Source organism: Spodoptera frugiperda, chromosome 29, assembly GCF_023101765.2.
Source record: "Spodoptera frugiperda isolate SF20-4 chromosome 29, AGI-APGP_CSIRO_Sfru_2.0, whole genome shotgun sequence".
Taxonomy (NCBI): Eukaryota; Metazoa; Arthropoda; class Insecta; order Lepidoptera; family Noctuidae; genus Spodoptera; species Spodoptera frugiperda.
The window spans coordinates 3,247,652-3,261,326 of record NC_064240.1 but is presented as its reverse complement, the minus strand read 5'-3'; the positions used below and the strand labels follow the sequence as shown (position 1 = coordinate 3,261,326).

General features: G+C 35.6%; 3 protein-coding genes across 3 annotated transcripts; 1 reads left to right on the top strand and 2 right to left on the bottom strand.

Annotated features, from left to right (window-relative positions):
- Positions 1–222: 222 nt before the first annotated feature.
- On the top strand, positions 223–2,639 carry LOC118268093 (uncharacterized). The gene is made up of 5 exons (XM_035582352.2): positions 223–919; positions 997–1,119; positions 1,214–1,360; positions 1,610–1,834; positions 2,024–2,639. The coding sequence occupies exons 1-5, from the start codon at positions 443–445 to the stop codon at positions 2,297–2,299; spliced, it is 1,248 nt and encodes a 415-aa protein (XP_035438245.2). The 5' UTR covers positions 223–442; the 3' UTR covers positions 2,300–2,639.
- Positions 2,638–5,050, bottom strand: LOC118268092 (interleukin-1 receptor-associated kinase 4-like). The gene is made up of 4 exons (XM_035582351.2): positions 4,715–5,050; positions 4,468–4,634; positions 3,288–4,387; positions 2,638–3,206 (listed from the first exon to the last, which is right to left on the bottom strand). Exons 1-4 carry the CDS (start codon positions 4,891–4,893, stop codon positions 2,814–2,816), a joined length of 1,839 nt encoding a protein of 612 aa, XP_035438244.2. The 5' UTR covers positions 4,894–5,050; the 3' UTR covers positions 2,638–2,813.
- A 414-nt stretch (positions 5,051–5,464) lies between these two features.
- On the bottom strand, positions 5,465–13,401 carry LOC118268432 (DNA polymerase zeta catalytic subunit). The gene is given in 21 exon segments (XM_035582925.2): positions 5,465–5,747; positions 5,850–6,075; positions 6,152–6,379; positions 6,563–6,753; positions 6,876–6,953; positions 6,955–7,014; positions 7,343–7,480; positions 7,875–8,035; positions 8,143–8,387; positions 8,477–8,597; positions 8,670–8,861; positions 8,936–9,620; positions 9,787–9,906; positions 9,991–11,204; positions 11,283–11,377; positions 11,453–11,633; positions 11,708–12,489; positions 12,563–12,657; positions 12,859–12,987; positions 13,074–13,195; positions 13,276–13,401. Coding segments are annotated over 21 exon segments (5,241 nt in total). The 5' UTR covers positions 13,292–13,401; the 3' UTR covers positions 5,465–5,585.
- Between the last annotated feature and the right edge of the window lie 274 nt (positions 13,402–13,675).

Below are 13,675 nucleotides of genomic sequence, written 5' to 3'. Positions count from 1 at the left end.
ACAACTATTTATTTTATAAAAAACGAAACGGTTTTATTAGTTTCTAGGGTTTTCCTTGTTTTTTTATTATAAAATGGACATACAATGGACACTGAGCAAGCTATGACCACAGAATAATAAGTATGACGGTCAAAGCATAGACAATGAGCGCAACAAACTGAAACTTGTTGTCTATAAAATTTAATGTCAATGTCACTATGCCGAAGCTGTCAAAGCAAATCAATATTCCAATCCAATCCAATTGGACAGAGTTGAGAGTATTTTGAATTGGATTGTTTATACACTCGGTTGTACTTTACCTAAACTAAAAGTAATTATAAGAGCTTGAAGCTTGTAATTTAAATGATAAGTGTAACAAGATAATTACTTTTCTGTTTGTAGCCTAAACCGGCAAGTAAATTGAGTTATTTATTTTTATTTTTTAATATACTATAAAATAAAAATGATAGACACTTTTGTTAAAATAGAAGAATGTATCAATAATTGTTTAATAAGTAAACTTTCTACACCATATAATGAAAAAGATTTCCACTCTGAGTATCAAGTGAGGAATAACAAATTGGAGCAAAATTTCCCTAAACTTTTAGACTTAATTGAAAATGTAGACTTCAGGGAACATCCAGAAATATGTTCAAGTACGTTGTATTCCCTTTTTATATTATATATGGAACTAAGAACAGAAGGTCCATGGAATACAGAAAATACTAAAGCCCAGGATTATCCATCAAAATTAAACTTGGCGTTTGAAAAGAAGTATAATTTAAAATTTGAAGATATTCTCCTAAGAGATGACTTTTATAAATCACAAGAGGTATTTGATAAATGCATTAAAGAGTTGCACCAGAAGATGACATTGGATGACTTCAAGAAGTACCCTGGTCTTATTGAGGTCTACTATTTGATCATTAGTAATGTTGAGGTGAGATGTATGTCTTTGAAAGTTAATATAAATTGAACATGATAATATTTACCTGATTGTCCATCTTATGTTTCTAGAAATATAATGTAACTTTGAACCCGGTGACAGTAATGCCTGTGGCTTTGCTCCTAGTTGACGATTACATCACTTCTAATAAACTGAAGGGATTGGAATGCTGTTTATGGATACTGGAGTGTTTGGTATGTTCTTAGAAAATTATGTTCATCCTCATGAAATCCCAAGATTTTTTGTTGAAGGTAGACTTGACTTCTGTGTCTCATGTTTTGTTTTCAGAAACCAAACTGTTTCTCAACGGGAAATTACTATGAAGTTATATACATGAGCTTCAAGAAGAATATGCATGAGAAAGACGTTGATGTGACTAAGGCTCTGTTTAAATGTTACCCATGTTTCTTGCCCAAGCTTCCTTTAGATGTGAAGGTAGGTGCTACTTGAAATAAAATAATGACCAAGACTTATGACCGCCAGCTTTGTTCAGCTCCTATTGATCATAGCTTGATGTTTTAAGCCTATAGCCTTCCTCTATAAAGGTGCTGTCCAACACAAAAAGAATTATTGAAATCGGACAAGTAGTTCCCTAGATTATCACATGCAAACAAACAAAAACTACTGCATTATAAAATTAAGTATAGACAAAATTTATGTTGTAATAATACTGTATTATTTTAGAAAGCCAAGTTGGATGACGTGTATGCAGGAATCCTTGATCAATTGAACATTGAAACTAACTTACATAGAAAAGTTATTTGCTTCTACTTCACAACCAAAATGATTGAAATGCACCAAATACATTGTGCCAAGAAGAGAATCTACAAGGATATCATCCATGACAGCTTAGATATGTGCACCCATAATGCAGCTGTTTACGATATACTATTCATACCTGCATTTGAGGTATGTACTTTTTGAATAAACCATTTTGAACTTGCTTTAAATGTAAATAATGATTATGACTGATTTGTTGTTTTTTGTCCTAAGTTAGTATTTTTTCCTGTTATCAGTCCATTTACAAATATAGAAATTCACCAAACATCACTCTCAGGCTCAAAACAGTCTTTTTTTAATTTATGTTTTATCTTACAGTGCCTGCTAGCTTGGATAAGAAATTGTTGGTGTACCTGGAACTTAGTATCAGACCAGAAGATATTGGCTGTGTTGTTAAAAGTTCTCTATGTGACCAGAGATGAGAAAACAAAGCTACAAATCCAAACTTTGATGATAACACTAATAAGTTTATGCACTTTAGAAGAACAGCACATAATATACAACAACTTGGACTCAACACCTGTTTCATTACACCGAGACAGAGATATCATGTTGAGGATTAAAATACTGAAAGAAAGCATGAGAATTAATTAAAACAGTATTTATTCCAAAATATTAATAAAAATAAAGTACATCTTAGTCAAATCTTAGGTCCTACTTGTAAAGGGCAGAGGATAAATACTTAGAGAATAGAAACTTGAGTATTTATTGGGGATACATATAAAATATTTATCCATTGATAAATACTTTGGTAAAAATCTGTATTTACTGAGTATTTATCCATTTTGAGTACACCCATTTCTAGAACATTCATATATCCAATTTTTATATAATGTCTCTTAAATATATAAATTAAATAATCAATCTCTTTACATAATTATGAAAGTACTCCATGTTTTAAATGTCAGTTCATGAAATAAATGTGTAGAAAGTACTTTCTAAGGTTTTTTATTCTCACTTCACATAAAAAAGTATCATAATAAAAGATTTACAAATCTTATCCTTATAATTAATTACTAGTGATGCACCACATTCTTTAAAATATTTATCACATTTTGATTGCACTATTTATACTAGAACTATGAAATTGATGATTTGAATAATCAATTTAATTTGCACAGATTTGATCAAGCATATTGCAGACTTCATCAATAGTTGGCCTTTGGTTCTTGTAATGTTGCAAGCACCGTTGAGCTACTATGAAGATGTCTTGAGCTTTTGTCCAATTAGAAATTCTCTTGTCTACAAGTCTAGTAATATCATTATCTTCACAGTTTTCTTCAACATAGGATTTGATGTTATTGCTTTCACCATTCTCTACCACTATTGGTTTCAAACCAGTTAGCAGTTCTAGTAGGACTATGCCAAAACTAAAGATGTCATTTTTCTGTGTAACTGTACCAGAGAAGCCTTCAGGTGCCATGTAAGCTGAGGTCCCCATCATAGACTTGGTAGTGATGAAGGTTGTTTCCAATTGTTTTGCCAACCCAAAGTCACAAAGCTGAAAAATATACAAGAAAACTTGTTAATGCTAATTTTGCTTGAACAACAAATTGAATAGTGAAAAGAATTAAATGCTTACCTTAGGCACACAGTCCTTAGTCAGCAATATATTAGCACTTTTGACATCTCCATGAAGAAAATAACTCTTCCTAGTGGATACAGACCCTGATTGAGTTACACTGTCATCAAATTGTGGAGGTCTCTCACTGTGATGTATGTACTTCAGGCCTTCTGCTGTGCCTTTTATTATATTCATTCTTTCATTCACTTGCAGTACTCTTTCTTGAATGTTGTATGAGAGTGAGCCACCATCAATGTATTCACACACAATGCATGGTGTAATACCATCTATAGAGTATCCAAAGATAGGAACAATATTTTCATGTCTTAGAAGAGACAGAGCCTTTACCTCAGTGTTAAAAACCTTCATGGCAACTTCACAGCTTATCTGGAAATGCATTCTCACTCTCTTTATAGCTAGAAGACCATGTTTTCTGTGTCTACCAACATACACCTCTCCAAAACCACCGCTACCTATTTTCCCAACAGGTCCAACAGGTGTCTCAGCAAAATTATCAGAAAAGTTGTTAGTTATAGCTTCTAATTCGCTGTAATCAAACTGAACTAGATTTTTGTCTGTCAATATAGCATTATCTATAACACTGTATATGTTGGGCACAGAGGACATGTTGCCACCAGCACTATATTGGGAGTAACTACTTTGTTGGGTAGAGTTAACTCGAGATGAGTCAGGTTCAGTAGAGACTGTTGTGGCAGTCACTGAAGCTATTGTTTTGGAGTCACTTTCAGTTTTGGGTATCAATGCACTGAAGTCTGGAAGTTCTGCTGAAGACATTACTTTAGAGCTTGAGAACTTAATAAGATCTGACTGTTCTACTAATGCTGTACTTCTGTCACCAAATGTTTGTAGTACACTAAGGTTGGGTATATCTTTACTTAGTATGGTTTCAGAGAACTTAATCAGATCACTTGGTTCTTTCAGCTGTCTTGTTGTGTGATTACAAATTGCTTGGTCATGGTCAGAGTTGTGTGGATTTCCACTGTCTACAGAAGCTGTTGTATTTGCTGTTTGTTCACCACTTTGATCATTTAGAAGTGCTGATATATTTGTAGTAATGGGCGCTGCTGGGCCATCACTAGGCCTGGGCAGAGGTGGCTCTGGAAAAATATATAAATATTAAGTAAATTATTAATTTATTGATGTGGAACATATAGATGAAAAAAAGAAAAAATCTTACCGCCTAGCATGAGCGATATCTCATCAACAGCTCTAAATATTTCTGCCTTGTATAATATCATCATGAGAGTTTCTAAAGTAGGTCTAACCCTACCAGAGGTGCCCCATTCATCAAATAATACCTCAGCAAACTTCCTGTTTGTCTCTTCGGCATGTTTTTCCATCAATCTGTTGAATATATAGAAGGTAATTAATAAATTAGGATAATTTCTGCTACAATAACACATTGCCACTATACTACTGCTTACCTCATATGTTCATAGTTATATTTACGCTCAAAATTATCAGCCGTTAAGTCTTTCGGTATGAGGGGCACAACTTTTTGCCAGTCTTTATTAATTTCCAAAATAGTAGCTAAGTTGTACAAGGAGGCTGCAGGTAATTTACGCAATTCTATATGTCGTTGCATTTTGGATGAGTTCACCATGATTATTCTTATTAATTATACTTATTATTCACTATGCCTAAGATAAAATTGTTGTTTAGCACTTGGTTTTCCCCAATGTATTGTAGATATTATTTAACTTTACGAAATATCGCTTGAAACTTCGGAAGTTGTTTATCGAATGATAATGAGAATGACAGTGACAGTAACTGTCAACAAAACTCAACAAGTGTTTTAGGGATGGCTGTAATATTTAGTTATTTATCGATATCGGTAAAACAATTAAAAGAAATTTGTTTTTTAAAAATCATTAGGTTTTATAATACTCTGTACAACAAAAATACAAAATGCAATAATCTTAAGTATTATTTAAAAAAATTGTGGGTAAATGTATCAATATTTAGTTTTTGGACTTGGGATATGCAACTTGATTGAGTTGGCTTGACTAGTATATGTATCAAAAACCAGTGTGAAATAGTATTGCTACGTTTGATTTGATGAGAGTAAAAGAGACTAGTAGAGTTCAAAAATAATAATTAATTCAAATGCAGGACAAAAAACAGGTTATGCTATTGTGTAAAAACAACAAAGGATTGTAAATAATATTAACAAATATATTATATTTTCAACATAATTTAATATTTTTACAATATTCCTATTTTATTACATTTAATACAACATATACAGACGGATTATTTCATTATTTATTGACTATAATTAAATATTTTATCATTTCAAAAATCGAAGCTTTCTTTATTGAAAGTAGGCGGTAAATGTGTGACAATATCTTGTATTTGTGTGAGTTTGTGTTGAGCCGCTATGCGTCGCCAAAGAACCGGACACTCGGTGTTTTCGCATTCCAAAGATTGACTATGACCGCTACACGAAGCGCAAATCTAAAAACAGAAAAAAATATACAAGAAGCACAAATTGACATTAAATTGAAATAGACACAAAGGGTTATTCAGCTTTGCCCTACTATAGAAAGTAAAACGTACAGCTTGGCAGGATTGCAAGTGGTGCGTGGCTCGTGCAAGCCGTGCCCCGAGCGTGGCAGCAGAGCGCGGCGCAGCGCGGGGCGCGGCGCACTCGTCGCATATTGCAGCGCGGGCACTCCGGCCCGCGCACACCGCGCACCGCGACCGCCACATGTACCGCGCTATACCACCCGCGCGACTTGGCTCGTTCTGCTGCACTTCCCGGGTGTATCCGATCTCACTCCACCTGTAACACGCATCCGCATTATTAACAAATCCATCCTAATTTCAAACTTCATAATCATCTGCACACACTAGCTCACCATTTGAAAACATCTACACCAAGTAGAGAAAGGCAGCGATGTAGCGGTGGCAGTAGGACTCTGGCTGCGTAATAAGCCTTGTGAGGCTGTAGCGTGGGATCCCGAGTGAGTTCGACCGGCGTCCGCGCCAGGCGAACCAGCGCGGCACCCGGCGCCCCCGCCGTCACCTGCCACGCCACGCGCCACCCCGTGCGGGGCGCCGAGCGACGGTCGTGCGATACTAAACGTCTACAAGTTAAAATATAAAGTTAATCCGGAAACAAGAATACATTATTATAAAATAAATCAACACATTTTTATATAACACACAGAAAAATAATAGTGATGGGAAAAGTTTAAAAATATATCGATAATTCGATACTTGAACCTATCGTACATTATCTCAACTATTACTCAAATAAAAAGTCTTACTTGGCAATCTCGTTAGGTGGTGCAGAGGCACCGGGTCTGTATCCAGCCGGCCCGTGGTACTCTCGCGTGAAGAACAGCTCCTGTGGTGGTAGGGAACCGTCTGCCAGTCGTGATAATGTCGCCATTACCGACCGCTTCACTCGCGACATATCACCAGTTTCGAACAACTCACAAAGGGCTCGCTGGAGAAGCTATAAAATGAAAAAAAAAAATTTGATTTCCGATATTCTAACGTTTTAGAGTTTTGGAGAATAGGAATTAATTCCGATTTCAATCCAAAATAAAACTTTTCTTTTTGATATCACAGGCTTACTTTGACTCCAGCAGGACATCCATCCCTTCTGACAGTTTCAATTCCTTTGGCTTCGTACACTGGCTTCTCCTGGTCAGGGACTCTCGTACATGTAGCCCACGTATCGCTTCTTAGTTTGTAGAATACATGGCTGGTATACCTGTTGTGTTGTTGAGAAGAAGTATCATAAGCTATTGTTAAATAAAGATATAAAATTATATCTGCATTAGAATAGAGCGTCATAGCAGCTCTTCTATAATGTTCCATTATTTATTTCCAAAAAGATGAAAGGTACTGGGCTCGTTTTGACTGTAGCACCATGTTTTATAGCCGACTAGCTTAGTCTAGAGACTATGTAATATGTATTATTCCAGACCATAATCTACCCCTATCCAAACTTCATCCCGATCCCTTCAGCCGTTTTGACGTGAAGGAGACGTTACATAGATCGTGTATGTGATAAGAAACATCTGTCTGTAATATGGTACCTTTTCAAGTTTGAGTGCAACCGGTGAAGGGTTGTCTGCCGTTACGGCGTCAGCAATCTGTTGGCCAATCTCAAATGCTTCAGCGCGCGTCCCACCCGGTACTAACACGAACATCGAGTCTGTGTCGCCGTAGATCACCTGCAGTTTCATAAAAAAATATGGCAAATGAGCATTGTGATGGTAAGCGATCAGTGCCGCCCATGAACACCCGCAACCTCAGAGGAGTTAGAGAGAGATAAGTGCGTTAGCGGGTATTTAAGAATAGAAAATATGGGACTGGTGATTTACAAAGCTTCGTTGCCCGGTTTCTGTTAAGTAGTTCTTTAGTCGGCTCTTACGGTACCAGCAGGAAAATCATCCAATGGGATCTCCCGCCTTATGCAAGGCGAGGGAGTTTCAGGCTATTACTGACTAAAAACTACTCCGTTCCACTCTTGCATGGAATGGCAGCGAATGTATTCTTCTCTGTTATTACCACACGGCAAATATCTACGACAATCGCAGTAATCGTAGTTTCCATTGTCCAACGTACCTTGGCGTTCCACTGAGTGCTATCTCGCACCATCTTGATGGCTCGCTCCAACGTCTCGCGTCCCTTGGAGACCACACTGTCAGCGACCTCCACGCATGGCATACGACCACTGAAGTTCGCTGCTGTGTATCCGTACGTTACATTTGCTATTAATTTTAAGCCTGGAACAAAGAGAAATACTTAGTAAAGCAAGCAAGTTTAATATTGCAAATATAATATGGCGCTGGTATTCAACAACTCAAATAAAATAGAATTGAACAAATCATACCTAGTTGTCTGGAATGCATAGCTTTTTTCACAGCCTCATCAGTCTGTGCCTTCATATTCTTCTTGACTGCTTGTCGAGCCGCTAATATTCTTCTCAGCAACGCAGGGAGGACACCGCGACGTACCGAGGACTTAACGAAGCCAACCCCAACAGGCGACCAGTGAACCAAACCTTTTTTGACCAACGTTTCCAATTTAGCTTTAGGTATTTTTAAGCGCCATGCTCCAAATTCGTAATCTGATTCGCTGAAATGCCAATAAAGAAGATTAACTATCTAATAGACAATAAAAGTAACCAAAATGTGTTATTTTGGAAGATAAGGAAGTAAATATACCCGTTAATATTTTGGACTCGTCCAATACACGTCGAAAAACAGTAGTTGTAGGCGATCATCATTGACGGATACAGACTTTGGAAGTCTAGCACTATGACGGGGTCCGTGTAGAAGCGAGATTCTGTAGTAAATAAAATTTGATTAAAATTTCTTTGAAATTCAGTAAAGTTTTCTCCTCTTAACTTCTTCTTACCTGGTTCAAATATAAGTGGAAGACATTCAGGTGCCTTCATGACAGCGCGTTGCTTCACAGTGGGTGACAGAGCCACCAAGTTTAGAGGTCTGGCAGCTCGCAACATGAGGGACTCGACGCGGAACTGAGAGCCTCGGGACAGCACCTCCCACCACTGGAGCCCGAATAGACGGGCTAGTTCTGATGTGCGATCTGCCCAAACGATTCATTACCAATGAGTTTAAAAAATAAACATAATGGTAACATGTCAATGAGAAAATACTCACTTATAATATCAAGTTTCTCCAACATCCTCACAGTTCCTGACAACCTGGTCAAGTAATGTTCTACGGGAATCCATCTCAAGAGGCGAGTCTCGTCGCGCCACCACCTCCCCAGTTGGGCATAGCTGTACGTTGGCACTCTCTCCTTCAATACCTCATACATACAGTTCTCAAAACTGTAGCTTGATAGTGCCATCTCATGTCGGAATAAACGCCACACATTCAACATTATTCGCCCAATAACTCTTCCTTCGAAATCGTTTTCTTCGCCTCGCCAGCGTTTTTGGCGGTACTTCTCTGTTATTCTTGAAACTTCCTTCACAATTTCTAGTCCTAAAACTTGTGCCCTCTCTAAGATATATCCCCAAGAACTCATTTCTATTTCATACCCGCACAATATGTCGGGATCGTGTAACATTACCAGTTCCAGAACTTTTTCTAAAAGGACACTCTCATTGTCGACGTAAGTGACATCTACGTTGAAAATACATCTATCTAAATATCTCACTGGTGAACTTTTTTCGACAACTATAACTTTTGTTACACTTTTCTGTAGCCGATGATCTGGTGGGCAGTCATTAGTTACTGTTACGAATAAAATCTCTATAGGATCTATGGCGGGATCGGGGTTTAGGTCTCCTCGAACTGATGTGTGAACTTCGGCTACCATGACGGTTAGAAAATTTACCTAAACAAAAATTTTAAATAAATTTACATTATCTCGACATCGGTTTTTGTTTCTGATAAAAACTATGGTGTTTTTATTGTATTGTATGGACAAACATCGACTTAAAACCACAGATTTTGGATTGAGATCGGTCATTAATTCCTTACTGTATTATTTCAATACTTACATCTACTGTGGGGGCTTCAATGGAGCTGCTATCAGTCCTAACATCACTACTTCCAAAGCATAGAAAGGATCCGTCAGGTTGCATCGTTACTTGAAGGCTGTTGTTCATGCTAGGTTTCTCCTGTAAATTAATACAAAGTACGAATTTAATAACCAATAGATTAAAATATTTATTGGGCACAGTACAATGAGAATTGTTACCAACCTTTTCATCAGTTTCCAAACTCAAGGTGTTATCAAGTTCATTAAGACCTAGAGCTTGCGAATTTTCCAGTTCATCGATATTTTTATTAGGAATATCTTCATCGATAACAGTTCTGTTTTCTTCTTTCACTTCACTATCTTTATTTAACAACAACCATTGTTTAATTTCATTGCCAGTAGGTGGTCTCCTGACAGGCTCTAGAATACATTTCCTATTACCTGCTAGTAGAATTTTTAAAGCATCTGGCTTCGACGATTCTTGGGACATTTCATGTGTTTGTAGGAACAGTAGATGTCGCCATTCTTCTATGCTCGTCATATCCAACACTTTCTCAAATGGTTTCTGATCCCTCGACAGTTTACTATTCACTTTCAACAACATTTGGCCTATTTCTACTTTGTCACCTACATCTCTGTGGTCTGAGTAATATGGATCTGGGTTTTTTACTTTTGGTATATTATAATGTTGTAAATTTGAGCACACGTAGCTTTTCGTTGGCGGTTTTATTTTAGGAGTTAATATTATTGATTTTTCAGTTTTAACTACAGTAACATTAGGTTCAATTTTGATATTCGGTTTTTCTTCTTGTGATTCATTATTTTTTATTTCTACATTATAATTATGATTTTCAGAATTTTCGTCTTTGTCGTCTACCATTGATATTAATTGAGATTTATTTACTTCATTATCATCACTTTCTAGAGATAAATTAAATATTTTAGATACATCATAGAAACTCTTTATTCCTAGTTTATTAGGTTCAGGAGAAGAATCGATTTCATAGTCACTGTTGAAAGTTACATTAAAGGACTTATTAACGTTAATATTTGAAGGTCCCGCTTTTGGTTCATAATTGTTTTCTATATCATAAGCTTCTGCTGGAGCTGGCTGCAAAGGTTGTTGTTTTACTGTTACTTTATTTACTAAATCTACGATTGATTCATTTTCTACTTTGCATTGGGCTACATCACCTTCATTAATGTTTATAGAATTATTTAAAATACTTTCTCGTTCAGTTTTTACAACTCTTCTCAGATGTGCATCAGAAATATCTTCTATAGTTTCTCTTGAGACATTAATTTCATCGATCTGACTTATATCTACATTAGACTCTGATCTACTATCTGATTCACTTTCATCTTTTCTCCTGGCTTTAGGTCTTGACAAGCCTAATTTAAATGGTCTCATTTTTCTTTTCCTAACTTTCTTTGTATCTGTAAATGTGTAGCTTAATGTTTTAAAATTTTGTTTAAGAATTCAAATTGTAATAAAAATTGTAGAAATTTACTTACGCTCATCATCACATGTTCCATCTAGTTGTGGAATATTGGCGCCTTCCCAAAAGGAATCATTCCATGAGGGAGAGCTTTCATCTTCATCGTTTTTACTGAAATTATAATCATTTAAAATGTTAATAATCCTACTATCACATAATATAATACGAAATACTACAGTAACCTACCTTTCTTCTTCATTTAAAATTAGAGTTTCTTCATCAAATATCCGAGAATACTCAGCATCATCTGAATCTACATCAGCATCCTGCTCAACATTAGCTGGTGTTCCCATTACACTATCTTCTTCTACAGGTTTCTCATCCATATCTTGTAACAAGTCTACTAGTTCCAAATCTTCATTATTTACTAAAAGAATATGAATTATTAGCTTAACATTGAACTCACTTTTCTTACAATTTAGTTTTGACTTGATTACTTACAAAAAACTTGACTATAGTGTAGAGACAAGCTGCTGTTCAGAGCCAAACTTTCATCTACTAGTGTATTGTCTAAATCTTCTTCAGTGTCATTATAATCTCTCAATGTTTGATTAAACCCAGTAGCCACTGATTCTTCAGGTAAATGTACACTCACATCTACTGCATTAAACAACTGTGTTCCTTCCATACTTTCAGCTGGATATTGTGCTACCTCCTTTTTAACTTCATTTTCTATTACTACAGGCTTGTCTATCAAATTAGACATTTTTATTAAAAACATTTGTTCGAATTTATAATGTGAATCAGTCTCTTCTGCTTTTATTCTGCCTTGAGACAGTGATTTTGAGGCTAGAGAGATGTTTAGCTGCTTTCTTCTTTCTGACTCTTGGTTCCAAACTTCTTCTAAGCCTGGGTTCTCAATGCCATCTCCTTTACCAATTCTTTGTCTGTTAATAATGTGTGAGGCTGCACAATCTGCTTCAAAGTAGCAAGAACTTTCAGGTTTAAGTCCAGAGTCATTAGAGCCCTGAACTTCACTAGAATTCTGAGATATTCCGACCTTACGAAATTTAACACATTGTAGGTCTATATTGCTCATTCCAAAAAGGTTGAAGTCTATGAAGAATTGCAGTGTGAAGTTCAGATGAGATTCATGAGGTTGGAATGATTGACCCAGAATGGCTCCATTGCTGCATAGCTCTACAGCTTGTTTGATTAAGCCGGGACTATATAAAAATACTTTTAGATACAGATGTTCTCTATCATGGTATCCATAAAAGGGCCTGGAAATGGAATATTTTAGTAATATTTGGAAAGAAAATGTAATGTGTCTTAATATTGTAATTGCATACTCACAGGCCTTTAACTAGAGATATCTTATACACATGCTGGTTGGTAGAAGTTGCTTGTTTCAGTGCAATATTTAGTGCTTTGTCCAGACTAGCTGCAATCTGTAATTGTCATAAAAGATTTTGTTAAAATACATACCTAAATTAATTTTATGTTTATTTATTTAATTGACAATTTAATATACTTCATGAACTTAAAACTAGTAATAAGGTAGGTATTTGTATTTAAGTTGTGACTTATCATTTTCAATAAACAAAGTTACTACATATATAAATAAATTTAATATAAAAGTTATCTTTCACCTGATATAAAAATTGTGGCTGTGGGTTTGGTGTTGGGCATGGTACATAGAAGTATGGAAACACTCCATGAATGTGAAGACATGCTTTGTGACCATCCGGTGTTGGGCCAAATATTCTTAAAACTGGCACCTGGAATACCATTTTAAATTAATACTATTTATCATACTGCCTGAAGGGAAATTTGGTTCTTAAAATCTTAAGTAATGCAAAGTTACCTGTTTTATATCAGCGCCTCGGAAATCTGAATAAATAACATCTATTCCAGGAATTGGTTTACTCAAATAATGATCACAGACTACTATTCTAACTGAAAACTCGGGGTTTATACGACTGCTATCTGGAATTAAAATATTCTTATTAATAATATTTATATCTTTCGTTCAATTTGAATATAAAAGTAGGAAATATTTTACTTACCATCTAAAGCACTCATATTTAAACGGTATACATAGTTAATTTTATGGTAAATTAACAAAGTTTTTCAATTCATATCAATATCACGTTGAAACTTGTTCAAAAAGTCGTGTATTTTGTTTACAAGTTTTGACAGAACATAAGTTGATTGACAATGACATTGTTAAATGTCATATCTAAGTGATGTACACTTACTAAGTTACTATTCCTGAGATAACACTTTATAATTATCGCATTATATTATCACACTTTATGATTATTTGCCACCTATTATTGTGTAAACAATATGTGATTTCGGATAAGAGTTTACATTTCCCTGTGAGGTGGAGAATGAGTACTTATAGAATATTCTTATGCAACGGATAATTCATTCAGTATTACTTATCTGTGCTCGTAATAGGAC

Excerpts from the sequence above, each read along its gene's own strand:
- LOC118268092 (XM_035582351.2), bottom strand. The coding sequence starts at position 4,893 with ATGGTGAACTCATCCAAAATGCAACGACATATAGAATTGCGTAAATTA. Across the intron at positions 4,635-4,714 it reads TATAACTATGAACATATGAG|ATTGATGGAAAAACATGCCG; the intron begins GTAAGCAGTAGT and ends TATATTCAACAG. Across the intron at positions 3,207-3,287 it reads CTAAGGACTGTGTGCCTAAG|CTTTGTGACTTTGGGTTGGC; the intron begins GTAAGCATTTAA and ends TATATTTTTCAG.
- LOC118268093 (XM_035582352.2), top strand. The coding sequence starts at position 443 with ATGATAGACACTTTTGTTAAAATAGAAGAATGTATCAATAATTGTTTA. Across the intron at positions 920-996 it reads TGATCATTAGTAATGTTGAG|AAATATAATGTAACTTTGAA; the intron begins GTGAGATGTATG and ends TTATGTTTCTAG. Across the intron at positions 1,120-1,213 it reads TATGGATACTGGAGTGTTTG|AAACCAAACTGTTTCTCAAC; the intron begins GTATGTTCTTAG and ends TTTTGTTTTCAG.